This window comes from Adiantum capillus-veneris, chromosome 12 (genome assembly GCF_014529385.1).
Source record: "Adiantum capillus-veneris isolate H3 chromosome 12, ASM1452938v2, whole genome shotgun sequence".
NCBI lineage: Eukaryota > Viridiplantae > Streptophyta > Polypodiopsida > Polypodiales > Pteridaceae > Adiantum > Adiantum capillus-veneris.
This window is the reverse complement of record NC_140942.1, coordinates 32,167,082-32,194,854: the sequence shown is the minus strand read 5'-3', so window position 1 is coordinate 32,194,854 and position 27,773 is coordinate 32,167,082. Positions and strand designations below refer to the sequence as shown.

At 40.2% G+C, this 27,773-nt stretch overlaps 1 protein-coding gene and 1 pseudogene across 1 annotated transcript in view; both read left to right on the top strand.

Annotated features, from left to right (window-relative positions):
• Positions 1-12,590, top strand: part of LOC147445536 (uncharacterized) — a 38,956-nt gene extending 26,366 nt beyond the window's left edge. The window contains exon 3 of the mRNA XM_086524597.1: positions 11,364-12,590. Coding sequence (XP_086380723.1) covers positions 11,364-12,590 — 1,227 coding nt within the window. The remainder of the gene's footprint in view (positions 1-11,363) is intronic.
• Positions 12,591-14,919: 2,329 nt separating this feature from the next.
• LOC147445535 (uncharacterized) lies at positions 14,920-16,444 on the top strand (annotated as a pseudogene).
• Positions 16,445-27,773: the final 11,329 nt, after the last annotated feature.

The window sequence follows — 27,773 nt, the reverse complement described above, 5'->3', positions numbered from 1 at the left end:
AAGAAGAAAGGACAGACGGACACCCAAACACTGGAACAGTATCACGCATTGATAAAGGCAAGAAAAAAGAGGTGGACCTAACAAAAGAAAAAGCTTCCTCCTCTCACGAAATTGAGCTGGAATCTACTGTAGACCTGGACTTACAGTCAATGGAGACCCTACTAAACCGAACAAGACTGCACAGTCAGTGGCAAGGCGATCAGAACAGGTCCAACAAAACAAAGTTAGAAACAACCCATCAAGAAGTTATGAAGCTGCAGGAGCAAAGAGATGACACCCTAAAACTGATCAACATCAGAGATGCTGAAATCTTGGGGCTCAAAAGCAGAGTAAACCTCCTCAAGGAAAATTTACAAGAGTCAGAAAAATTCAATGCCATTTGTGAAGATACAATCAATGTATTTCTTGAAGCTGTCAGTGACAGTGATGAACAAATCCAAAGGTTGGAAAAAGAAAAGCAAGATGCCCTGGAAACAGTCAAAAGTTTGCAAGTCGTAATCGATGACTTACAAATTGAAATTCAGGATTTGAGAGCAGTAACAGATATACAAGCAAGGGAAATAGAACGAGCAAGGAAACAAAAAACGTTGCTAACAACAACATCGGTGGTCCAACCGCAAGAAGAAGTGGTTGCACTGAAGAGAGAGCTGGAACTGGAAAGAAAACATCGATTAATGATAGCCAAAAGTGCGCTTAGAGCAGAGGATCAATGCAGAGGAAAATCTCAAATTTACAAAGTGAGCAACAACAAGGACCAGCTCATGACAGTGAAATGGAAAGCATTGTTTCCAAGTCCCTCAGGGAGGAAAATGAAAATTTGCACATCACGGGAAAAGAGTTAGAGGAGTCTGCAGCCCAAAAAGAGATGGAATTTCAAACTCTCCAAATCAATAATAGAACAATGGCCGCGCAAATTGTAAGTCTCCAAACTGCAAGGCAACACCAAGGACAGGTACGAGTGCACCTGGAGAGAGCAGCCACGGATTTGGCTGGACTGGCAAAAATAAATTGGGGTGAAGATGACTATGAGGAACAATCAGATGATCATGAGGCCCCAGATACGCAGACTGATCAAACTGGCTCCAAAGACGAAGAAATAGACGAAGATTCAGTCACAAAATTTGAAGAGCAGAAGCTGGCCGAACAAATGGAAAAGTAATCAGAGATGATATGGTACAAGGCCATGCAACTAGAGAAGGAGATGCTACAAGGGCTCTCTAGATCATACAAGATAGTAATAGAGCTATGGAAAGAATGGAATGTCCCTATGTTACCCTATGCTCTGCTAAAATATGAAACTCTAACACATCAACGACAGCTCGCAAAGGAAGAACAAGTACCAGTATTTGAAGGAGAATTACAGGATAGGGATAGCAAAACAGGATAGTAGACAGCCAACCAAAGTGGAGGCGTCAATGGCTTTTGGATCACCCTAACAACCTGATCCACTTAGTCAATGCACCGCATGAGCTGAGGAATGATAGGACTTTTTGTCCAACGCCCCGAACTTACACTTACAGCCAACATAAAGCATTACAAAGCAGAAATCCTACATGGCTGAACTATCCAGTATTGCCAGGGCCTGCAGAGGGAGAGAGAATATTTGGTTTTTACATGGTGAAAACCCTTCACAACAAAGACATCAACACGAAGAACCTCTCGCCCTGATTCTAACGACTACTTGATCATTCAGATCGGATGTCGTTTGAGGTACTTACGACCAAATATAGCTCGTAGCAGGCATGCTCGCGATGTGGTCCTCGGCTTGCATTGCTTGCGTTGACACGGAGAGCTCCTCGATGCTAACACTCTCCTACTCTCATATCTGAAATGTGATTAGTGTGCGCGATGGTGTGTGTGCGTGAAGCTCACTACCCTGAGCTGCAGAACCCATGACTGTATATTAATTGAGATAACGTAATGTGTCCTTACAAAGCCTTAGGTTTCAGCTTATATACAAAGCCTTCAAACCTAATGTCCAGCCAAATGACCTGAATTGTCCCTAGGCTTCTACAAAGCTTAATTACAAGAAACTGAGTTGGCTTTACTCATTATACAAGAATATGTGGCCAAAATACAAGTGCCGACTTAAAATATGAGGTTCCCGTAAACATTACAAAAGTGGTCGTAATGGCTCAAAATAATAATAACAGGATATTCGATGACGTCCATGAACTCGTATCTTCATGTTGTAGCATCCATCTTCATCTTCATTACTTCATCACCATCTTTATGTGGAATCTTTACAAAATCTTTGAGGAATCTTAATGGAATCTTTATGGAAATGTTGTTTAAAGGGCGTCCTTTCAACACTCTCCCCCTCCGAATTCTTGTCGTCCCCGATAAGACCCTATGTCTTTGCTGGCCTTGACGAGTTCTTGATGTCTTGGTGTTGGTTGAAGTTGTTGTGGCAACCTCTTCTGCAGCTGGTTGCTTTGCGTGATGTTAAAGCTGCCTTGAAGTTGTACCTGTAGTGTATCTGAAGCCTGGAACTCTCCCCCTCCGATTGGTTGTTGTATCTTGAATTGCATGAGGTTGTATCGACTTGTTGGTGCAGCAGTTCGTTGTCATTGTAGCTCTAGTTTGCTTTTCTTGTGGTTGTTATTTGGCAGTCGTACCTGTAAGTTGACTTGAAGCTTTTTCAAGCTATTTTTTGGCCTCTCCCTTTTGACTTGTCAGTAGATTTTCAATTAGTAGTGTGGGGATATCGTGGTTCTTCTTGTTTTTGTTGTTATAAAAAATAAAAGAGTAAAAGTAAAATGTAGCGTATATACAAAATGAAGGTCTTGGATACCTGGATAAGACTAAAGGGAAAAACCCAGTGGGAAAAAATGTCTTTAGTCATAATTAAATGCGAGGCTATATGTACTTAGGTTCTGATGTTATAGAGTTATGCTGAGTTAAAGTACATATGGCCATATGGCTACTAGTATGGGCTTGATATACATGGATAAGTGTTAGTAGCTTGAAGTTAGAGTTATTGTTGTTGAGCAAAGGCTCATAAAACCTGTTTCCGCTTGGTCATCGTCATTTGTTTGTGTAAGTGCATGGGTGGAATAAAAAAGAGTGCCTAATGCATATGTCCAATGATGGGACATCTATATGCTTGCACAGAGTTATGCATGTTAAGAAAGATGCGGTGCGAGAGAAGAGTATTGATGGGTTCTTCATGGAGTTAGTGTAGCGAGCAAAACATATAGCATGAGTGCTTCAAAATCTTTCACTACTCACAAGAAGGGTTTTTGTTGTCGAGGTTTCTCCACTCTTCCTCACTGTGTCAAGTGTGTGAGTGTTTTTGTTTTGGACTAATCCACCTTCTCCACCTTATATATTATATGGACTTTGACTCTTATGCTCACCTCTTCCAGCATGAGCGACATGACTTTATGTATGCTCAACTCTGCAGCTTGAGCTTATACCTATTAGCTAGACTCATAGACCACAGAAAAATATTAACTTAAAGCTTGGTTCTGACACTTTGATCATTGAGTGGCTTAGCTGCCCGACTCTAGACTCTTATGCCATGTAAGTTTAATGGCAACTTGGACTTACCTGATCGCGGCCTGAAATCCAATTCCATATGCTTTTGATGTTTAGGCCTTTCTCGTTAGTTTTTGTTTGAGATGCCATGTTGTCCAATACATTGGCATATATCTGCTCTTCATTCCTTGGTAGCAAATTGTGGTCGCTTGATGAGACAGGTATTGATGTTGAAGCAATGGTTGATGAAGTCTTCTTCCTCCATATAGTGTTCTTCAAAACTGTGACCTCCGCATTTACCGTTGCTTTCTTTTTGTTGTTAAGAGGCTGTAAAGGAGTTATGTACCTTTCTTGTTGTTGAGCCTCAATCGCGGATTTTGGAACCCACATTGTTCTTCGGCCTGGTGTGATCTCCTTTGCCACTTGCCTTGTTTCTTCTTTGACTTGATGGTACCTTGTCTTTAATTTCCAAATATGGCTATTACTTTTGTAAAAGCCTTGCTCTTGTAGTAATTGACAAGGGATCCATCTATAGGTTGTAGTACTCTTGGGTGTAGCAGGTGGCTGCTCTTGATTTCTTGAGGTTTCTTGCTTTTCCTGGGTGATTCCTTGATAAGCTACTACCTTAGGTAACCAGACTTGAAAGTTACCCTCATAGAATCCTTGTGCTTTGAGTAACTCGACTGGAATGAATCTTTGGACTTGCTTGGAGGTGATCTTCACTTGACTTTGTTGGGTAGTCTGGTAGAATTCTGATTTCATTACCCAGACTGGTCGTATGGTTTGTCCAGTGGAATACCTTCTCTTTTTCTTTTTGTACCTATCCTTTCTCTTGGTTGAGTTATGTGATTGACGTTGATGGCTTTGTTGATTCCTGTCTGAGTGGTTGTCATAGGATGGATATCGCCTGGCTGTTATCTTGGGCTTGTTGACCCAAACATCTGAATTTCCTTTCTTGTAGCCTTGTGCAATAATTGACTCGCTTGATGTGATCCATCCTGTTACCTTTGCTTGTTGAGGTTGTTCCTGTGATTGTATCCAAATTGGATCATTAACTTTAATATGTGCCTCGGATAATAGCACTTGGTTCACCTGTTTTGACTTCCTTTGGAGACTTTCGGACGATGGAAACTTCGGTTGATAGACTTTTTTCTTGAGTTTCCATTGTTTTGTTGATGGTTTGGCTTTTGATGTAGAGGCTTTGTCTTGCACTTGCATTGGTTGGGCTAGAGACTGTGGGCTTACTTTAGCTTTGCCTATTTCAATAGCCAAGAATCTTTGAATTGTTGTAGGCTTGACCTCTGTTGCCACTTGATAGCTTGTTGTGATGACCATTGTTGAAGATTCAGGCTCGTTTTCAAAGACTTGTGCCCATGGCTTGGACAAAATCAAGTGTGTTCCCATTTGTCAAGAATCTACCACCAAGAATTTTTCTTTGACATTCTGTGAGTGTAGTTGGAGAGTAGCTTCTGCAATCCCCATACTTATAACATCTACTTCAGGTGAGATATTTACCTTTATCTGAATATCATAAAGCTTTGGCTTACCTAGAAGTAACCACATGCCATATGACATGACATTAATCGTGGAATTTGTATCAATTTCTGCCATAAAATTCATATTGACTCCGTCTTGTGCACTTAGCAAAAAGTTGATCTTCTTTGGTACTAGATTTCCTGTGTTCTCTTGAGTGACTTGAGCAATCTTTGGCCTGGACTCCTTGTTGTCTTCTTCTTCATTGTTCACATTTGTGAGTTCATCTATGTGTTCTAGCTCCTGCTTGACCACCATTTCCTTTTGGAGAAACAAAATCAGCATTTGTTTCCTATAGAGTCATAGGCTCTTCTTCCTTGACTTCAGCTGTTGAAATGTCACCAATAGTGTCTGAACTTCCTGTCACTTGATGCATCTCTTCCTTGATTGATACCAAGTATTCATCTTTGTCTTCTCCTGGCTGATTATCTTCCTTGTTTGGGCTCCTTGCGTCTGAGGTTCTAGTGGTGAGAGATGCATCATGTGGTGGTGATTTCCATCTAGCACTTTGGATAGCTCTCATACCTCCCTCCGTTGTAGCAAGTGTAGCAATACCACCCAGTAATATTGTAGACATCATTGAGGTATTCACTTCTTGCCCATCTGACCCTTCATTATATGAATTACAAGCAGGATCACCCATAGAGTCACTTGTCTTGACTTTGAGTTCATCATACTCAAATTCTTCATCTGTCTCACACATAACCCTTAGCATGTAGTAGGGGACTATGTCATACCCATTCTCATCGCAAAATTTTGTTGGTGTGGTCTCATTAACACAGACATCCAAAGTAGCCAATATCTGAGTCCACCCTAGCGGTTCTAATGCCTCTTTCGGAAAAGGTTCTCTTATGTAAGCATCATCTTCTAAGACCCTCTCTAAGGCATTCTCATTTCTCCCAAAGTCACTACACTCCGATGCTTCGCACATCCAGATTTATTTCTTTTTGCCCATCCGCGGATGGTCTGTTGATCCACTTTGTGTTGCAGAATCAAAATCCTCCACGGGCATTCTAGTTACATCTTGGTAACTATGATTTCTCTTATTTACACGTGTTGTGGTTTCAGCATGTCTCAAGTATAGATAATCATAACCCCAATCTTGTACCATCTTGAGTTGCCTCATGAATGGTCTTCCGAGGATGATTTCATAGTTATTTTTCTTGCCAAAGTCAACTATGGCAAAAGTATGCGCATACTCTATACCACAAGAAGACACCACTATTGCTTCTAGCAATCCCATGGGTCTTTCCACATGGCCATCAGCTAGCTGTAATTTTATTCTGGTTGTTCTAAAGGCGGGCCTACCCCATTTCTCCCATATTTGTTTTGTTGCTATGGCAATTCGTGCTCCGCTGTCAAGTATAGCTTTTGTTTCAATCCCATTGTACTCGACAGGCAAAGTGGCATTACCATCTTCTCCTTCACAGTACTCTCCTACTTTGTTCAGAGGTACCGGTCTTACATTTGATCTAGGCTTCTCGATCTCATCTAGCTCTTTTTCCAAGAACCTCAACGGGCTTTTGATCCCAATTTTTTCCAAGCATTTTCCTATATCCGTCCACATACTTGGCTTGATTTTCAAAAGTCATGCCAACGTAATTGTGCACTTCACTGGCGTGGATAGCAAGTCAGTCAAAATTTTTGTGTCCAATTCTTTTGTCCCTCCTAGCCTCTGTGATGGAACTCTCACAATCTCAGACTTTGCCTCAAAATCTCCCATGTACTATGGCAAAGTTCTTAACGATGCAGGTCTACTATCTTCGGAGGCTATTGATCCTACGTCACCATGATATGACCTCGCATCAACACTCATTTGTGGTCTATCTAATGTGATTTCAGGAAATGGTGCTGGTCCAGCATCCTCTTCTCTTTTTTGGGCATCTCGGACAGCCTTCCATAACTCTGCTGTCCACTACTCCTCAACTATAGGAACATAGGGTGGGAAATCCCTCATTGATTCATCTGTTGTATTTTGGACTACCCTCGAGTCTTGCGACCTTGCCAGTGGTTCTTCCCTATGATCCACCTCTTCTCTAGGCAATTCATCTACTTTAATGCTCTCATCTTTGTGCACTGGGGTGACTATCCTATCCTTCAATTCTGATGGAGGTGGTTCTAGTAATGCTTGAGCATTTTGAATGAGCTGCTTACACATTTCTAGCCCTTTCTTCTCTAGTTGAGTATAAGGATGGGTCATCCATCTTTGTTCTAAGGTCTGTCTATTTTTCAATCTAGCCTCATAAGCTTGTAAAATCGCGTCTAAAGGCTCATTCACTTTGTCCACTAGGACAGATCCTCCTGAACTAGCCCTTTCTAGCCCTTACTTTTCTAGTTGAGTATAAGGATGGGTCATCCATCTTTGTTCTAAGGTCTGTCTATTTTTCAATCTAGCCTCATAAGCTTGTAAAATCGCATCTAAAGGCTCATTCACTTTGTCCACTAGGACAGATCCTCTTGGGTGCTTCAGCTGGTTTAAGGGTTTCAGCTTCCCTTTGCTGTGTCTATTGCTCTTGAGTTGTTTCCAACTCAGCTGCAACAGCCTTTTCTTCTCCTTTCTCCCTTTCTAGTCTCGCTTTCAGTCTAGTCCTTCTTGCTCGTCTAGAGTTTCTACGGCTTTTGGAACTCTTACTAGTCTCTCCATATGTAGGCTTCTGCTCTTGCACTTTTGCTTGTGCTCTTGTGACAACGTTTAGTGGAGCAACTTGCTTACTTTCATCTTCTTCTTGTTTAAGCACCTGTTCTTTTGCAATTGTTTCTTGCTCTGTTGTTGTTGTCGTCTCTCCTTTTGTTGCGGCTCGTTCTTTCTCTGATTTGATGGTAGAAGAAAAGGTAACATGTGGTTTTATTTTACCTTTCTTTCTTGGATTCTTAGGACAATCCAAAATCATATGTGTGACTGCACACTCATTACAATATACATTTATCATGATGTCATGGTGTGGACAATCCTTAATCAAGTGATCACTACTACCACATCTGTCACACGGACGTCTTGGTTGTTGTGGCAATACTTGATATTGACCTTGAAGTGGTCTCTGATCTACCACATATCTTTGTATTTGAAGCTCATGACTCACATATGCATTTCTAGCAGCTATGGGTCTTTCACTTAAGAACACTTGTTCCGCTACAGGATGATATCTAGGAGGTTGAGACATAACATGCTCAAACCCTGGTGGAGTATTAGGTCTATTGTCAGGACAATGTTCCATCGGATGGTCCCCTCCACATGTCCTGCACCTTCGTCGTTGAGGAACTCTATAGGCTGGTACTCTGTCAGAGTGGTTGATGCGTTGCATCACATTATCTATGATTTGCTCCTCAACATTTACTTGGTTTTGTCCTAGATTCCCTCTTTGATCCTCAAGATCAGCGGTTTTCTTTTTCTCACTTGCATCATTCATCTTCTTCTGACCATCTTCATAGTATTCGAAATTGTCAACTAGGTCAACTGTCGCTTTGGTCACCTCTTCTAAGGTTTGGTATCTTTTCATGTATATGTCCTTTTGGAGATTCTCATTCCTAAGCCCTCTGATGAAGCATAGGATCTGACGTTCTCGCGTGGGTAACTCTTGGGTAGGACATCTAGCAACATATTGCTTGAAACGCAGTATTGCATGTCGCAATGTTTCTGTTTCGCCTTGTTTAAATTCATGAATCTTAGGAAGGGTGTTATGTTTTATGTCCCTCTTAGTGAATTCTTAAACAAATTCATCCAACATTTGCTCAATGGTTGTGAACTCTCTCCGGTTCAATAGTTCAAACCATGCTTGTGCATTGTCCTCCAATGTAAGTCCAAAACCCTCACGCTCCGTGTGGAAGTCCTCTACTCGTTCTGCTCGTAGGACTTTCTTGAAAGCCGAGATATGGGCGCATGGGTCTCCTATGCCATTGTACTTTCTATTTACCCATTTTCTTAGCTGAGATGGTCTTATACTTTGGGGTGCAAAGTATGGAACCATACTTCTCTCTGGTATTGTTTCATCTCTCGTTATCGCTCTAAGAGCAAATCCATGTGGTGGTCCCCTCTTTGGAATTCTCTTAGAGGTTCCTGTGTTTGGTGGATGTATCTGAGGTCCTTCATTGACCAAATATCCACTCATCTCTAATTTGGTTCATGGATTTGTGCTTTCTACAGCTCTATATTCTCGTTCATACTTGTCAACAAATAAAGATGTCCATTGTCGGTCGACCTCGTATATATAGACATATAAGAGCTTGTATTCTGTCAGCTCATCTAGGTAAGGCTCTAAGCAACTGTAAAGGTTGAATTGATTTCCATTAATATACCTATATAGTCCTTCACTTTCATGGTTATACGTCCAAACTCTCTCCACAAAATTGGTCTTTATGTACTGTAGGTTTGGAAGATATATTCTGGGCGGGTGCTCATCTATCCCTGCAATCCATGTGCTTGTATAAGCTGAGTCTGAGTCTGTTGTAGACATGACTTCTAGGCTTAATAGCTCTAGCTTGCTGTAGTAATACCTCTCTCAGTGTGTTCAAGTGTTTTGGTCAGGGAAAATCCAAAACTATGTCCAAAACCGTGAGCGTTTTCTCTCAAATTGTCGGTTTTAGACACCCCTGACTTTCGGATGTATTTTGAGGCCTTAAACATCATTTTTTTCTCTCAAGCTACGTTTTGATAAAAAAAGTTTTGGAATTGGAGTCCGTATGTGAAAGTTATGACCAAAACAATGCGATATAATTTGGAAAGTTGCTCTATCTGATGTTTTTCCAAGTGGTCAGTTTGAGCCCAAAATTGATGTGTGCACTCCTTATGCAATGATTAAGCCCAATGGTATACTTGGTTTCAAAAAAAAATCTCAAAATTTTTTCCTGACTTGTCTATCGCGATAGGCTCACCAAGTACCCTTTGCAGATGTCCAAATGCACTCAAACTGTGTACAGGGTATAATGGGCCTTCTGAACCCAATTATGAAGTCAGATTTGAATTTTGATTTTTCTACAGTGAATTCCTAGTCTATCGCGATAGACTCACCAGAGTGTTACTGGGATACAATTTTTCAACTGTTTTTACAGATTTGAGTTCCCCCTTCTCTTGAGATACTACTCACCAAGTTTCAACCAATTTGGAATACTTTTCCTTTGTAACTTGCATCAAACAACAGTCTCTTTTCTGATCTTATGAAGTAATCCTCTTAGATGCACTTACAATACTCCAAAGCTAGTGTTGTATGCCTACTTGAGACGGCTAATGTTTCTGCCAAGCTATCATCTCCAAACATTCGAAGAAGCATTTTACACAGGCTTCTTCAAGTACAAATCCAAAAATTTTGGCCCATTAATGGCAAGCGAGTCTATGCGATATGATGCATTTCTACATCACATCAACGAGGAAGGAAGACCTCGACACTGAAGACAAAGACGATCATGTCGTGGTAGACATGAACTAAGAAGGGGGGAGTGTTGGAGACCAACTTGTCCAACTATTGTAATGAGCCCACCATATAAATCCTATCAAATTCCCATTTTTATGTCAAAGACGTCTTATCATTTTGATCCATTTGTCTCGGTTATGTAAAGATTAATCACTCAGCCAGGACTCAGATTTGTTCCCACTTTGTAATTATGAGGAAGAGAACCCCATGTACATTTTTGAGCTAAGGTGACTAAAGTATAAAAGTCACCTTAGAACCATTTTTTGGATAACATTTGAACATTAATCCTGTGTCGTACGAGTCTAAGAGAGAGAGAGAGAGAGAGAGAGAGAGAGAGAGAGAGTGTGTGTTTTATCCTCTTCGCTACATGCTTCTCCCTCACCGGATTCATGACGTGACCACACCATCGCAGTAGCCTCTCCGAGAGATACCCGCCCACGCCACGCATTCACATTTTTGAGCTGTTCGCGATCGATCCTTCCTCGAGCTTGTTATGCTTGTAAGTAGCACAAACAGTGTCCGTTTTCAACAATCAAGTGCTTTATGGAATGAGAAAGAGATTAGCTACACATAGATACTCATAAACTTAGGTTTCACACACTTTTGGATTATGGCATGTGAGTCTATCGTGACTGTATTCAAGATAACTAGGGTTCAAATCTGGTGAGATTAAACTTATAGGTAAGTGTATCCTATTGAGAGGATGATGCCTAGTAAGTTTGATGCAATTCCGAGTTCATTTGAGGTGTAAACGGTGTTGTGAGCATTTAGGGATAGAGTGGGTTGCATTCTACAAGGGTTAGTGATTGATGCATCATAGAAGTGCGTATGTATAGATTGATCTCAGCCTGACAAGATAACGAGATTGCCTCCGTGCACCTACGGGTTAGTCGTGTCATCGGATGATAAGTATGTTGTCTGTGTCGTGCTTGTGAGCATGAACAGGGGAGTAGTTTGGTCCTAAAACAGGCACTCCAGAAAATTCACCCAAGTTTCCATCACAACAGAAATCTTGAAGCCCTTCAGGGTGAATCACCTAATGTGAATGGGCTTGATAGTACACCACCTCTTCAGAGTGCATCCGACTATGACACCACACAAAGAATTTGGTGTACATGTTCTGCATTTTTCCATGGTGGAAAATATGTTGGGAAAACGACATTTTTCAGGCATGCACAACTAAGGAGTGTTGCAGGTAGTCTAGCAAGTGAGCTTGGGTTGGTAAATGGAGATGATGTGGAGGTAAGGCACTTTGATGACAATGTACCAGACATGGAACCATCAGATGCCTACGTGAATGTGGAAGAGGGCTTTGAAGAGGGCATAGATTTGAGATCAGCAAATACAACTAGAGCAGATGAAGACTGCCCACAACGTACTGCTCCAAATCATGCACCGCTTGGAATTGCGATTTTATCAAAGATCATTCAATTTCAAACATTGTGGGATGAATATCAAGTTCCCATTAGCGGCCAAGATGAAATGCTTCGTCTACTATTTGGTGACATGGGTGGGGCAAGAATAGGCAAGCATGACTCCACTAGAGAAGATCCAAGCTTGAGCAAAATCTTGGTTCGACTTGAACAGGATTGGGATGGTTTCTTGTTTGATAATTATAGGGTGCCTGCTTGCTGGGAGCAGTTGCAATTGCTATTTCAAGGGCTTGGTATGGTACAACCTATTCGATACAGAGTGTGCATGGGTGAAGAAGGAAATCTCCATGAGCAAGAGCTCCTACGTCCAAGCAAGGAGGACAACTATGAAGGATGTAGTGTGGAAATTTGTGCATGCATTAGTAATAATAGAAAAAGGAAAGCAAAGCGTGATTTCTTGGCATGTTGTGAAAGGTGCCCAAGTTGTCTCAAGCCTTGCAAGGAGACACTAGCCTTTGATTATCTCCCAATTGGGAGACAAATTGAGCTTATGTTGAAGAGTCGTTCTTTGTGCCATGACATGCTCTCCATGTGGAGAAACCGAGACAAATGGTTGGGAAAGCCACCTGAACTACAACCGGAGTCTATCCATGATTTTTGGGATGGTGCAAAGTGTCATATAGTCCAGCACTTTTGGGACCCACATCAGACATTTGAGCTTCCAGTTATCTGTACAAACCCAGGGTGTAATAAGGTGTACACAACATTTCCTCCTTCATCCCGTCCGCAAGAGATTTAACAAGGGTGGAATGAGGAGACTCAAGAATATATTTTCGTGTGTAGAGATTGTCGCAAACATATAGTCACTAGTAAGAAATTGATTGAGGTATGGTTTTACAAATACTAGCATGGTATTTTTATTTTCTTTTTTCTCATTTTTTGAGTATTTTCATATGGCATAATAATTTTCCAGGGAGATCCCCGTAACCTGGCACTTCTATTGCATTGGGATGGGTTCCAATCTTCTCACACCACACAGAAAGACAGTGGGGTGGTAGAGATAAAAATTTTGAACATGGGAAAGTCTTCCAATGTTAGTGTACTCCCAGTACTATTCCTCCCATTTAGCTCCAAGAAAATAGCCCGAAACAATAGTGGTCTATTTGGTGCTTTTCTATGTCCTCTTATGGAGGAATTGCAAGACTTGTTCATGTTAGGAATAGCAGTACACTACAACTATGATGTGAACAAAATTTTTGGCATGGGAACTCAACGGCAACAGACATGCATATTACGGATGTTCTTTGACTTATATGGCTTTGATTTGTCACGTGACTTGGTGTATGATACAATGCATGTTCTTCCATTGAATTTGTTCATTAAATATACATCAAATCTCATGCGAGGATTGCAAAATGATTCAAAAAATAAGGTGGACGAATGTAGCAAGCTTGTATATAAGCTTGCACCACCATCAATTCGCAATGGCAGGTGGCCACACACTCCTAGCAAGTATTTTGAAGGTTTTAAGGCGGAGGAAAATAAAAAATTTGTTCAGTGGTGTCTGCCATATGTATTGAGTATCATCAACGAGGTATCAAGACCCATGTATGAGCTTGGTATTCTCCTAATAGATATCGCCCACACATTTTACAATTTTAGTCGTGAGAAGGGTTGGACAAATGAGAGTATCAAGATGATGCGAACTTTGTTTTCATCTTGGCGAGTAAGGAGCGAGGAATTCTTTGGTCCAAACTCTTCACCATTGGAGCATGTTGCTGGGAATGGGGAGTTGCTTAATGACATTATCAGGCATGGATCTCATGATGTATATTGGTGCTATATTTTTGAAAGGATGGTCTCCATATATATGGGAGTAAAGACTAAAAATAATAATAATGAGATAACTTATGTCCACTTTTACAAGCGACTTCTGTTTACATGGGTTACCCGCATGCTTCAAGAGGAGAAGGATGGATTCCTACCACACGAGAGGAATTTGTGATTCTTACACCAAAGGTTGATACTCCCAGATGATTTCACTCTAGTGCATCCTATGAGTCCACAATGCTCTATCTTCCATGAAAAAGGGCTCTTGGAACTCTCTTCTCTAACAAGAGCCAGGGAGGTATGGCATAAGATTTTGGCAGATTATGAACCTGCTTACTGCCACAACATGATTAGAGCAAAAGGGATCGGTATAACCAAGAAGAAATGCACAAAGAGATGCCTTTCAGATGAGCAGAAAAGGTACTTTCAGCAACTATGGGGGACGACAGTTGGTGAACGTGAAAATACTCTTGTCACAACCTACCAGAAGATACTTTACCAGGGTGAGGCTTTTAAAGTTGGTGATCATGTGACTGTAAAGCAGGACAATGGTGATACTGATGCTCTTCCTGTAGGGCATTGGAAGGCCAAGATTAAAACATTGTTCTCTATGGAGCACAATGGTCAATGTTATTTGTATTTTGGGGCAGAGTATTATAGACAATGCATATCCTCACACAATGGGGTTGACGAACTAGTAGTTCACCATGCAACTGGAATGAGCATTGTACAACAACAAATTATGCCATACACTTGGGATTGTGTAAGACCAATCTCATCTTTGATGCATAAGTTCATACCTCTTCCGTTGACAACTAATAGGATAGTAGCATATGAGTTGAAGGATTTGATTCAAAGAAAGCGGCTTACAACTCTCGGAGAGGTCGGACATGCACCCCCTTGGTTAGAGGTTGGTGATATCGTTCTAGCAACCAAAAATGACGGTGAAGATGATCTTCTACACGCAGTTGTTAGAGAGATAGACCACCAGGGCTAGTACGCGATAGTTTAGATCATTGTACATGGAGGATACAAAGCCAGCAGCACAAAGAGAGAGATTGGAACTCATGAAAAGTAGTGATACATGACTTTACTGTAATTAGTAGGAGGTGCATGTCTTCAAGAAGTGGTGCTCAATTAAATTTGCCAGTAGTTTGGAGATGCACAAGTTCTTAGCCTTTGATGTATCTAACATTAAAATAGTTTAATTGATTGGAAAAAATATTTTGTTGTGCTTTTTAATTTTTGTTTACACTTTATATGATTTAAGGTATAACTTGTGTAATTGTAGCTATTACATGGCTTCTCCATCTGAAACAATGTCTCTCAAAGAGACAATAGCAATGCTAGAGAAAAGGGTAAAAGAGCTAGAATCAAGTGGTGGAGAGTCCTCTAAGGCTGATCATAAGAATAGTATGGTAGTTGGAAGATTGTCTCAAAGGCATAGCAAGGCTATACAAGTTGCAAAGGAAGACACAGTTGAAAAACCAGTTCCGACATATGAGCAACTCTTTCACTTCCCACTAAAGAAAAGTGATAGAGATCCAACACTCTTGTATGGAAAAGATTTTCTTGCAAAGTATTACGCTGATAGTGTACATGTAGTCCATTGATCAATCTAAGAATTGTTAGAGGTTGGATGAAAGCATTTGATTCCAAGCTTTGTGACCTAAGACACAATCTATAGGGGAAGGATGAACTTGTGAGCTTCATTCAAGAGCACCATGATGAAATTGAGGAGATGAGCATCCGTGGTGCAGAGTACCATTGGAAAGTGGAGGACATCTACACATTTTGCTTACGTCACAGGTAAGCTAAGCGAAAGAATGAAAAGAAAAAATCAACGCTCGTCAATACCACAAATTTAATATCTGTAAGCCACATTATCATTATTTTTTCTAGTTTTGAGCTATCATAATAAGATTGATTATGTGAATTTGTGCATTGTAGGGAGACGACTTAGTGAATGCAAAGGCGGAAGACAAAGAAAAACAGCTTGTGGGATCGTCTTCTTCTTTTTTATTTGTTTTTTCTTAACTAAAGTTACTTAGAAACGTTATACAATTGCAGATTGAGGAAAATATTTTACAACCTATCAATGAGGATGTGTATCATCCTCATATTGACTTTGAGAAAGACCAAAACTATCCAAAGGAAATTTTCACTAGCGTGCAAGTTGAAGCCCTTCTAGATGTATGTTTTCTCAACTTATACTATCTCGAGTTATTTTGTACACTTTCTTTAATTTACTTATTTACTATTAGGATGTTGAAGAAGAGGATGAGGCTTTAGCTTCAAGTGGTTCTTTCTTGGCTCTTATTGAATATGTCGCAAAGGTATGTCTATGTTATTGTCCTTTACAATAATTATACTAGCTATGTATTTAATATGTTTTATTCTAAAAACATGCAAAGGTTGATCTCATTAAAGAACAAATGGATTTTGAGAGCTCTCATGGGGAAAATCAAGTAGATGTGAGCTCTAGAAAGAGCAAGAGTGCACCTAAGGTTTACTCACATCTTTTAATTTTTATATATTTCATATCCTTGTATGCTTTGAGCTTTAACTTAACTTTTTTGATGCATTGGAATAAAAAGATGATGGATATGATGCATACTAAAAAGGGAAAAAAAGATTGCACCAAGAAAAAGGTAGTTGTTATCTATTGCCCAAATGTTCATAGTCTAGAGCTCTAACTGAACTTCTATGCTTTCAATTTTCTACGCATGTAGAGTGTACTGAAGAATGTTCTTAATGAGAGTGTTACTCTTCAAAACACAAAATCCTTCAATGAACTATCAACTCGGCTGCATGAATATGTAAGGAGATTGACTTTTGTTGTACTCATCTTTTGGCATGGATTAAGCTTTTTCAATTAAGTAGTGACTTTTTACAATTGAACTTTTATTTAGGACATGAGCTTTGATAAAGACGACCAAGACACGATTTTAATCAATTTTTTAGAGGTTCCAACAGTTGATGCATTGTATATTACGCTAAAGGCTAGTTTCAATCTAGCAAAGCGTAGTACGAATTTCACTGGAGATCGTCAAGAGCAAAGTGTGGATGGCATGCGCTCATCATTTGTGGTGTACCTTTTGGCCACAAACAAATTTAGAACTTCCAAATGTGACTCTTCTTCACTAAGTGTGGATGATGTAATTGTGGTTGAGTGATGTTATACTAATTTGTTTATTTCAATGTAACCTTCAAACCCAAAGAAAGGGTGAACATTCTAGCGTCAACTATTTTCAATTATTAAATTTATGACTTAGATTGAATTCTTCAAAATGCTATTGTGAGTTACTCTTATACATTGTTCTTTTCTTATGAGCTAGTCTTTGTTCCAAGTACCCATGCATAACGAGTTTGATGCAAAGATTTAATTTCTTTGATGCAAGATCTACGACACATTTTTGAGATTTGTTATTATAATATTATTATTTTAATTATAAAGTCAATAAATTTTTATATAATAAAATAGTTAAATTTATGTTATTCACTTATGTGACTCTTTTTGTTTAGCTATTGTATTAAACTGTGTATATAAGACTAACGTGAATATTACTATATAAATTTTCTTCCGTTCCAATTACTATGTAGTTTTTCCTGTGCATATGTTGGTCAAAAAGCTATATAGTTTTCTTTTCGTGCATGTTGATAAAAAATCTACATAGTTTTATTATGTGGGTCCTTTTTACTACATATATATGTAATAAAAGGTCCCGTTTTTACAAGTTTGGACTTTTCCTACATATGTTCAAGTTTTATCTAGGAAAGTCCTTTTTTTTGCTATGTAGGAATTGAATTAAAGTTCCTTGTGAAGGTAGCTGCAGCCGCAAGCGCAACTGAGGATAAACTGATCAGCTAGCGTAGCATGAAGCGGGAGCTCACTCTGAATGAGCGGTGAGAGCAGATGAGTTCGAGCTGGGCTTGGATCAGATCAGCAGGTACATTTGCGGCTTGCCTTGTAGAGCTCTATTTGTTGAGAGCAGGTCAATTTGCGTGCCAAAATTTAATGTAATTATGTATCTAGGTACTCCAATAACGCCTCGATTAGGGTTGGTGTAATCCCGCCTACTAAATTTTTAGAGTACCCTCTAAACTTTTGAAATAGTTCCAAGCAGGTGAGTTAAGCTACGCAATTGAGACAAATTTTCTGCACTAGGGTAAAATTTTCCAAGTCAAACGGAAACGTCAAAAACATTTCTTGTTATGCATGGATGTGAGCGTGTGCGAGCTCAGGTGTGTTTGTGCATGCCCGCTTGTGCATGCGTGTGTGTGTGTGTGTGTGTGCGAGTCTGTGTGTGTGTTTCCTCGATCTTTGAGGTCTCTTGGGAGTGTCCCTACAGCATAAGAAACTCCTTTTCCCATGCAGATGTGTGTGTGTGTCTGTGTTTGTGTGTGTGTGTGTGTGTGTGTGTGTGTGTGTGTGTGTGTGTGTGTGTGTGTGTGTGTGTGTGTGTGTGTGTGTGTGTGTGTGTGTGTGTGTGAGAGAGAGAGAGAGAGAGAGAGAGATGAAATGTTATACTAAACGTCTCCAAAAGGCAAAAATGATAGATTAGGCCAAACTGATGCAATCTTGGTAGATCCGATACAATGTATAGGTACAAAAATAGAATGATTCGACGCAAAATTGTATGAAGTAAATAAAAAGCAAGAATGATGATCATCATCCTCGTTCTCAATGTCTCAAAAAAAAATGTTATATTAAACATCTTCAAAAGGCAAAATGACATACGAGACCAAATCGATGCAATCTTGGTGGATCTGATACAATGTACAGGTACAAAAATGGAAAGGTCTATTGTAGCATTTTTAAAATCCTTGACATTCCAAATTAGGACACATATGACTATAGATAAATATATGACTTAGTCTAACGCATCTCTCAACACTCTCTCGGTGTTGAAGACTTGTGTCATAATCGCGAGCAAGAGAGAGAGAGAGAGAGAGAGAGAGAGAGAGAGAGAGAGAGAGAGAGAGAGGGCTATGCACTCTCATTCTAGATCATAACCTGGTAGTCAGTAGCCCAACGTTTCCTCTTCCCATTGCATGACGCAGCATTTTTTGGCTAGACGCCATGTGGGACTGATTGGGGTTAAGCTTGTACAGCAGATAGACCTTGGAGCTGAGTTAATTTTCACATTGTAGTTGCCGTCATCGATTCCTCATAGAATTCATGGAATTTTCATTGCATTCCAACCTAAGGACATGGTAACATTAAAGCGAAAGGATCTCAGTAGGCAATTGGTTTGTTTTTGTCTCAACCTGGCCGATGTGTATTGTAAAGATCCCACGGCCGAGGACTTGGGTTGACAGTTGGATACACTCTTTAAAGTGGTAGTTGCAGGTGTTTGAGTGGATAGGTTTGTATTCTGAAATTGCCAGAGAGCTCAAGCTATAGAGGTGTTTTGCTCTGACTTTCTCTTGTCAACGTGATCTTGCAAACTTTCTTGTGATCACAATGTTTATTATCACATTCACATAATCACAATTATTGTGATTACAAAAAACTCAATAAGTGGTGATGTGGCAACCCACTAAAACCTCACTGGGTATGTGTTTTTCCCAATGCGCCCATCGAGATACTATAAGAATGCTAAACTGGGCCCACAAAGAAATGAAAAAATCAAAGTGGGCTTATCAAATTGGATGATTTCTATAGGCTAAGAGGAATATAGTGAATATCTAACATGATCACATATTTTAAAATGTGGTCAGTCTACGTTATCAACGTGTTCATGTATTCCTGATTAAGTTAATGAAATTCTTTGTGTAGAGGGGTGCACTGTGTAACCTATTTTTGGGGAGGCCTAGTATAAAATTTAACATTTGAACATGACTTGGTCCAATAATAGCAATGTGGTTCTCACTCCTTTGTGTTGTGCTTTGAAACTTGGCCTCCTCCATCTGCAAAAGTGACCTACCAGTTGGTATAAGCAACAAAGAAGTTTGTTTTGACTAATTGTGTGTTGGGGAAGTATTTTCTATTTGAAAACATTGGCATGGATTTTTTAAGGAAGTTCAATATCAAATATTGTGGCAATAATAGGGGAGATTTTTGGTTTGCTGAAAAAACTAGAAAGACAAAAAGTAATGGGTGTTTTAGATGTCCTAGTACTTGAGGTATTAGTATTGAATGTTTTTATCCGTCATGGATTTACACGTAGTTGAATCCATCATATTGTAATTAAAATTTCTTAGAAAATATGGTGTCCAAGAGATAAATTCGTGTTGACCATCTTCTCTCTTAGATTGGAACCACATCTAGTTCTATTGAACAAATGCTCCACTTTCACAAGAATGTAAATCCTCATGTGAGGTGCAATGTTTATAGGAGCTATAACATAATTGCATTTACAAAGCAGACTCTGAATGCTTTTGAGAGCTATCTTGGTTCTAGGGAGAAACTTGGTCAAACGAGATGGCTAGAATTATCCTTAAGTAGATACCAAGACTAGATTACCTCAATGCCAAGAAATAGAGAGTTTTTAGAGAGTAGGAGGATGAGATACTTTGACTCTTCCATATCTTGGATGTTGATGAGGGCAAAAACTTATGCATGGGTTTGAACCCCTATAATGACTTTTTATTTTTATTAGAGATTAATCTCTAAGCTGCCTTTTTTTTGCTACAATGTGAGGCATTTCATGCTATGCACACACTTCAAATTACATTTTATTTCTACATTTTATTTGCTAGGTTTGTGACATTCACTTCATAAGTGTGGTCAATAAGTGTCTCTTTTGATGTAATTTTTGTTATTATGGATATAACATAGGTTGAAAAAGGTCATCTGATACCTAGATATGGGGATCCCCCAAGCATCATACCACATCCATTTTCCCCACTTCCACCATTCCATAACAGGCTTGCATGACCAGAATACATGTCTAATGGTTTCAGGACAAGAGCATCTGATGCATTTGCTAGAGGTAATACGCTTTTTCTTTAGATTCATGGCAGTGGCCAATACACCTGTGAGAGCTCTCCACAAAAAAAGTCTGAATTTAAACTAGTTAGGAATCAACGAGACATCTGCAAGAGTTTTTTGCCACCAATATGCATCCTGATGAAGGGACCATTGTGAATTACATTTCACAAAAATATTTGGTTTTGGTAACAACAAAGCATAAAATACAGAGGTGTTAGCGGTCCACCAATTAATTGCTTGATTAGGAACGTTCCAATCCGGATTTCGTTCTTCCATATTAAGAGCATCTCTAAGAGGCAAGCCGTGAATCTAAGCACATAGTTGATGCCAAGGTATTCTGAAGCCAAACCCTAGTTTATATTGTCATTTGGCAACCGAAAAGAGTTTCAAGTCGAGGTTAGAATCAACCATTTTCTGAATTTGATTGAGACCTTTTCTATGCATCGACAGTGCAACCTTACCCAACAACCTGGCTGGTGGGATTTTAAAAGCAAAGCTCCAGAACAAGCTCTCCCCCTCCCCAATGAGTTTCCTGTATACCTATAGCCCTACCTTGCCAAACCAAAGCAGAGCATATCATCTTCCAAGAAGATATTAGCATGCTTTATCCTGTTTTAAGAGGAGCAGCTGAGAAAACTTTATCCCAGGCTGACATATTCTAGATTCCATGGAAGTAAACAATTGATTTTTCAACCAGCTTCCACAAGCATAAAGCCCAGTCAGTATCAAAAGCCAGCATATGCTTGATAAGAGAGGTCCTCTTGGCCTGAGCATGGACCTGTAGATTCAAGATGTTTAAGCCTCCCTGAGAGTATGGTACTGCAATTTTGCTCCAAGCAACCAAATCATTGGAAGATCGAGAGGGTTCCACAAAAAGCTAGCCAAGACTGAGATGCATTTCTGAAGAATTTTATCAGAGCAGTTGATCAAGGGCAAGTAAAACAACAGATAAGGCATGAGAATACCTTGAACGATTCTGAGCGTGACATGTAAAGGCCATTCATCACAGTGCCAAGAAGCAATTTTAGCCAACACTCTCTCTAGAACCCACTGTTGCAAGTGTTTTTGAGAGACCATGACCCCAATTGGGTAGCCAAGGTGTCTAAAAACATGACCCTTAGGAACTCCTTTCCCAGACCAAATCAGAGAGTCAACCAAAGAAGATTTACATAGGTTCAGTGTAAGACCAGCTACAAGAGCATACATATCTAGAGTTTTCATTCATCTGTGAAAATTGATTTTGTGGGCCTTCAAAAATAGAAAGGTGTCATCCGCAAACCCTTTTCCCGAGATGTCTTTACCTCCTAATTCGAGGGTTTGCAAATAGCCCAATTGTGCCAGTTGATCCATGTACGCATACAGGGAGTGGGAGGCCACAACAAAAAAAAAGAGGGCTAATAGCACATCCTTGTCTTACTGATCTAGAAATGTATATTTTGTCTGAGAGTCTACCATTAATGCTCAATCTGGAGTAAGCATGTTCACCAAGCAGAGAGATACACCTGTTGATCCGAGCGCCAAACCCCATACCTTGCATGGTTTGCTGCACAAAGTCCCACTGCACTGTGTCAAATGCCTTGGCAAAATCTATCTGAAACATTACCATGTCTTGTTGTGAAGATAACGCATGCTCTATGCCCAACTGAACTGTCAAAATGTTATTAAATATTGACCTCCCTTCAATGAAGCCTGTTTGAGCTGGGTGAATGTGTTTTCTAAGCTCGGGACCAATCCTGAGAGCAATGGATATTGCAAGTATTTTATAGAGTATCCCCACCATGGTGATAGGTCGCTAGTCCCTAGGGTTTTAGGGATCCTTCACTCAAACAGGGCATCATCTCTCTCTCTCTCTCTCTCTCTCTCTCTCTCTCTCTCTCTCTCTCTCTCTCTGTCTCTCTCTCTCTCTCTCTCTCTCTCTCTCTCTCTCTCTCTCTCTCTCTCTCTCTCTCTCTCTCTCTCTCTCTCTCTCTCTGTGTGTGTGTGTGTGTGTGTGTGTGTGTGTGTGTGTGTGTGTGTGTGTGTGTGTGACCCATGACACACAGAGCGTTGTAACAGATATCAAAATCCTCTCTCTGTGACACGATGTATTGCATCTCTCTCTCTCTCTCTCTCTCTCTCTCTCTCTCTCTCTCTCTCTCTCTCTCTCTCTCTCTCTCTCTCTCTCTCTCTCTCTCTAGGCTGTGCACGCACATTTGTGACACACGTGGCAACGCTCACAGCTCGATATTTTTTTATGCTATATAAAGTAATAGTATAGATGGTGCTTTTTTTGCATTGCTAAACAGCTCCGGTGAAATTTTTTTACAGATAAAAAAAGCTTTGACATCAACTACATTGTAGTTAAATACGTGTCTACATTTCCTATATAGAGAGTATTGTCTAATAGAAGTCTGCTAGTTAACTATGGTTTTCCTATATAGGAAATAGAAGTTACGACCATTTTCTTATATTGAATAGCATGTTACCTAGTAATCCACTTGTTTTCCTGTATAGAATCGTCATGTTATGTAGAGATTTCCTTTTCCTAGATATATGTAGGAAATCCAGCTTGTTATAACTAGTAGAATAGATACATTTTACAAAATACATAGGTTTTTCTTATGTAGGAATTGAATTAAAGTTCCTTGTGAGATAGTCATGACAGGAGAGCAATAGTCAGTCCTTCACCATCACCTGTGTTGGTCTCACATGCACATGCGCCTCTATGAGCCATGCATACCAACATCGCCAATGCATTTTTAACCTGTGATGAACGTAGAATGTGAATAAGATACTCATTCATGTGTGTGTAGTAGATGATATGGTGCAGGTAGGGCAGCGAGTGTGCATGTGCATAGGGCAGGCTAGTATGCATGCACATAGGGCAGGTGAAGGTTCTCAAACTTACTGTTTAACGGCTTGGCACACCAGAAAGCGCGGCAACAAAGTCAACACCACAAGAATCCTTGTCAAGCGATGGGTCGTACAATCGCAGTGGCCCGATAATTGGAAGATCAGATAGGGCCATGGAGCGAACTGCTTGAAGCTAAGCCGTCTTTCTTGCGATGTGGGAATGAGGCAAAAGCTTGCTCTTACTGGAGGAGGAAGAGGAGCTGAGAGGGGCAATGCAGCGCCACAATCCATCACTTCTAAGCCTCAATGCCTTGGATAAATCCTCCACACAAACTCATCGTAAGCCTCCTGTCACACATGTTCATTGCATCCTAGCCATCCCCTTTTACACACACCCTTTTGTGCTAAATATTGTGTTTTCAATCTTGCTAGGGTAAAAGGCCCTACTTAAGAACATTAAAATCAAATATGATCTATTTCCCTCTCCGATTCAAAATTTTGAGCGTGAAATGATGCAAAACGAAGCCGAAGCTGAAACCCTTCGAGAGAACTTGTTGTCGTAGATCGCTATGTGCCCTCCAATAAATTATACCCGAATTACAAAAATGAAGTGTAAAAGTTTTGTACCCAAGTAGCCACAAGGAAAATTGAGCAAGTAAAATTACAAAGAGGGTGAGGTTTGTACCCTTAGACCCTTTCCCACTTGGGCGGGTGACCCAAAATACCCCCAATATTTTGTCATGAATTCCCAAAATGCCCTTCAAATTTTTCACAATTCCTAAAATATCCCTGGTAGTGAGATTAAATTTCTCTAAAGATAAAAATATTTGTAGCTTTCCATAAGAGAGTAATTGTCTATCAATACAAGATACTAAAACTAGAATTTGAGTTGTTTATGTAGGCTTTGGAGATGAATGGCTCCCTTATTTTTAGACATAATCACCTTTTTTTGTGAGGTAATCTATGATAAATTACATGCTAAGCACTCCAAAATGGATCTCAATTGTCAAAAAGGAATAAAAATTAGAAAATCTTGAACAATACGACCATAATAGATACAAAGGTATTTTAGGAATTGTCACAAATTAGAGGGTATTTTGGTAATTTTCCCTAAGGAAAATTATGCCAAGCGGTAGCACTTAAGAGAGATTAGGGGAGAGGGGCAATCATTGAGCCTACCCTCTCCATCTCCTTCTTTCTCTCCCTATCTCCCTTTCTTGCGAGTAAAGCTAGTGAGTGCTAGTGCTTAGATTGAATTCCGCATGAGAGAGAAATAGAGAGAAGAGGAATAAGAGAGCGATAGCAAGAGAGATTTTCAAAAAATACTAGCGCTAGCACTCATTGCCAGAGAGAGATAGGAGAATAGCTTTTTCAACAAAAAGCCAAGCGCTAGTGCTTAAGAGAGATGAGGGGAGAGGCACTTTTGAATTTGCGCATGAGAGATGAGGGGAGAGGAGCTTTTCAACTAAAAAATCAAGCGCTAGCGCTCATTGATGCTTGTCAAAATGGAGAGTCGTAAGGAGGAAGGATGGGAGGCGCCTATATAAAGGCATGGTGTGCGTTAATTTTTTTGACTTTTTTAGCTGTTTTTTGTGAAGATCATTAGCCTTTGAAGGTACACTCTCTCACCCTCTCCATCTCCCTCTTTCCTTCCCTATCTCTCTTACTTGCGAGTAAAAAAAGTGAGCTCTCCATCTCGTTCCCTCTCCATTTCCCTCTTTCCCTCCCTATCTCCCTCACTTGAGAGTAAAAAAAGTGAGCTCTCCATCTCGTTCCCTCTCCATTTCCCTCTTTCCCTCCCTATCTCCCTCACTTGCCTGGTTTGATTCGTTGTAGGAGGATGATTGGACGAGAGAGGAGGATGGTACACCTATGCAAGGTACACTTAGATGCCCACTATCTGTAAATACACTTTTTATGCATCCTTTGAAATTTATTTTTTGTGCAAGGGGTATGGAACGTGGGCATTGGTTTGTTTGGCAATTACTCACGCAGTGCACAAATGAGAACGACGTTGTCGTTCAGTACGGAGGTGAGTGTGGAGCATTGGCTTTATTGGGGAGCCAGATGAGCCGTATGATGACAATATTTGAGAGCAACGAGGAGTTCTCCACCAAACTACTCATTGTTTTAGAAATGCAAGCTTGGCGACTGAGAGAGATACAAGAGCGAAACAAGAGACATGCATATGAGGTGGAGTGTTCTTTGAAGGCAACATCTCTGTTGGAGCTACATCCAAACATTGTGGAGCTAGATCCACCGGCCCATGATTTGGAGTAGATTTTTTAAACAGGAACTCGCATTGTGTGAGCGATGATCTTTTTTGTAGATTGTTGTAGATGGTTGCTTTTACTCATCTTGTGTACTGTGGGAGAGATATATGAACTTGTCTGTTTTTTTACCTAGGCGAACATTTTGTATTTTTGTAACTCTTCTTTATAAACTTGCAGTCAGTGTGGTTGTCCTTTCTTGGTAGTTGAGCTTACCAATCGCCAGATCCTACCACTCAAATCGTGATTTGTCCTCTCTCTCTCTCTCTCTCTCTCTCTCTCTCTCTCTCTCTCTCTCTCTCTCTCTCGCTCGCGCTCTCTCTCTCTCTCTCGTCATTCTCTTGAGCACAACCACAACAACTCATAGGAGACAACTACTCTAGCTGGATACTAGTAAAGCATAGTTAGATGACTTTGGCCTTGGACATTGTCGAGAATTGATATTAGAGAAAAAAGAAAAAAAATTGTAGATGTAGCATTTGTAGTCCTGCTACAACATGCCAATCAATGTGTGATTTTCTCTCTTAAATTGTTAAGTATGTCTCTCCCCCCTTCTCCCCCATCCCCCGCTGCGTGTATTGCATCCTGTACTAATTGAAACATGCAAGCATGCATTGTCTTTGGCATTATGGAAAATTCACCAAATTCTGCATCAGAGAAGTTCTCTGCTGCACCATTTTCTTTGATCCTCGTATTTAAGGTGAAGAATCTATTGGCTATTTTGAGGAATGGAGTCATATAATGCTCTCGAGTGTGAAACTTATACGCTTTTTCCCTCACTTTTATTGTAGCTTGTGTGCAAGCACATTGTTAGAAGTGCACATAAGACCTCCAACCACCCAACCATCACTCTATAGCATTGTCTTTTAATGTGGCGGCACAATTTTGTTTGACAGCTACCGAGATCAACCAACATTTGGCGGAGGGAGCTTTTTGCATAACACTAGGGAATCCAACAGAAAGTTCATAGAGAGATCTTTTTCAATGGATTTGCCAACCGGTCCATTTTTCATGAAAAGCTTCCTCAAAACCTCTCTCGGATCCCCTACTCCTACAAAGCGCATTACGTTGCATCGTGATTTGTTGCCTCTCTCAAGGTTGTCCCTCACGAGAATACGATCACTTGTGCCAACAATGCCTCTTATCCGGTCAAGGGAGTTGGAAAAATTGTGCTCACTCCTTGTTGATGCATTTTATGTACCAAGAATAAAAAAGAACCCTTTGTCTATATTTGCACTGGCAAGACTTGGTCTTGTTGTCAAATTTGTGGATCGTTCTCTTTGTGTCTACCTATGCATTTCTCTATATGTCTCCCCTACATATGTCTCCACACCACCTCCCTTTCTCTCCATCTTTGTCTACATGCCTTGTGTCTACCTATGCATTTCTCTATATGCCTTGTTCTCTTTTGTCTACCTATGCTGTTATGTGACATGTGCATTTGTGGATGCATCAAGTGGGACAAAACACCAGTCGTGGGATAAAACACCAATGTATAGTGCCTTATACACCTCAGCAAAATGGTGTTGCTGAGAGGAAAAACATGTCACTGACAGAAATGGCACGATGTATGGTCAAAAGCCAAGCTTTGCTGCATTCTTTTTGGCTTAAGGCCATCATGTGTGCCACTTATGTACTTAACAGGTGTCCTACAAAAGCTTTGCAGTCTATTACTCCATATTGAGCATGGCATGATAGAAAGCCTTCTATTGAGCACATGCGTGTTTTTGGCTGTTTGGCATATGCTTTGGTGCCACAAACACAACGCAGAAAATTGGATGATAAGGCTTGTCAAATGTAGTTTTTGTTGGTTATAGTGTTGACTGTGTATGCATATGTATTGTGCGCGTTTTTGTGTGGACATTATTTATTATGCATAAGGTGCATTTGTGTGTGTGCTTTTCCTGTGATGTTAAAACTTCTCTTCTTCTCTCTCTCTTGGGATAGTTTCCTACGACGTTAAAATCCTCTTCTTCTCGTGTGTGTGTGTGGGGGGGGGGGGGGGGGGGGGGGGGGGGCGGGGGGTGTGTGAGTAATAAAAAGAGGAAAATGGTATAGTCTTTTTATCACCCAAGTGTGGTAAATTGGTTATACCATTTCCCTCTTGAGTAAC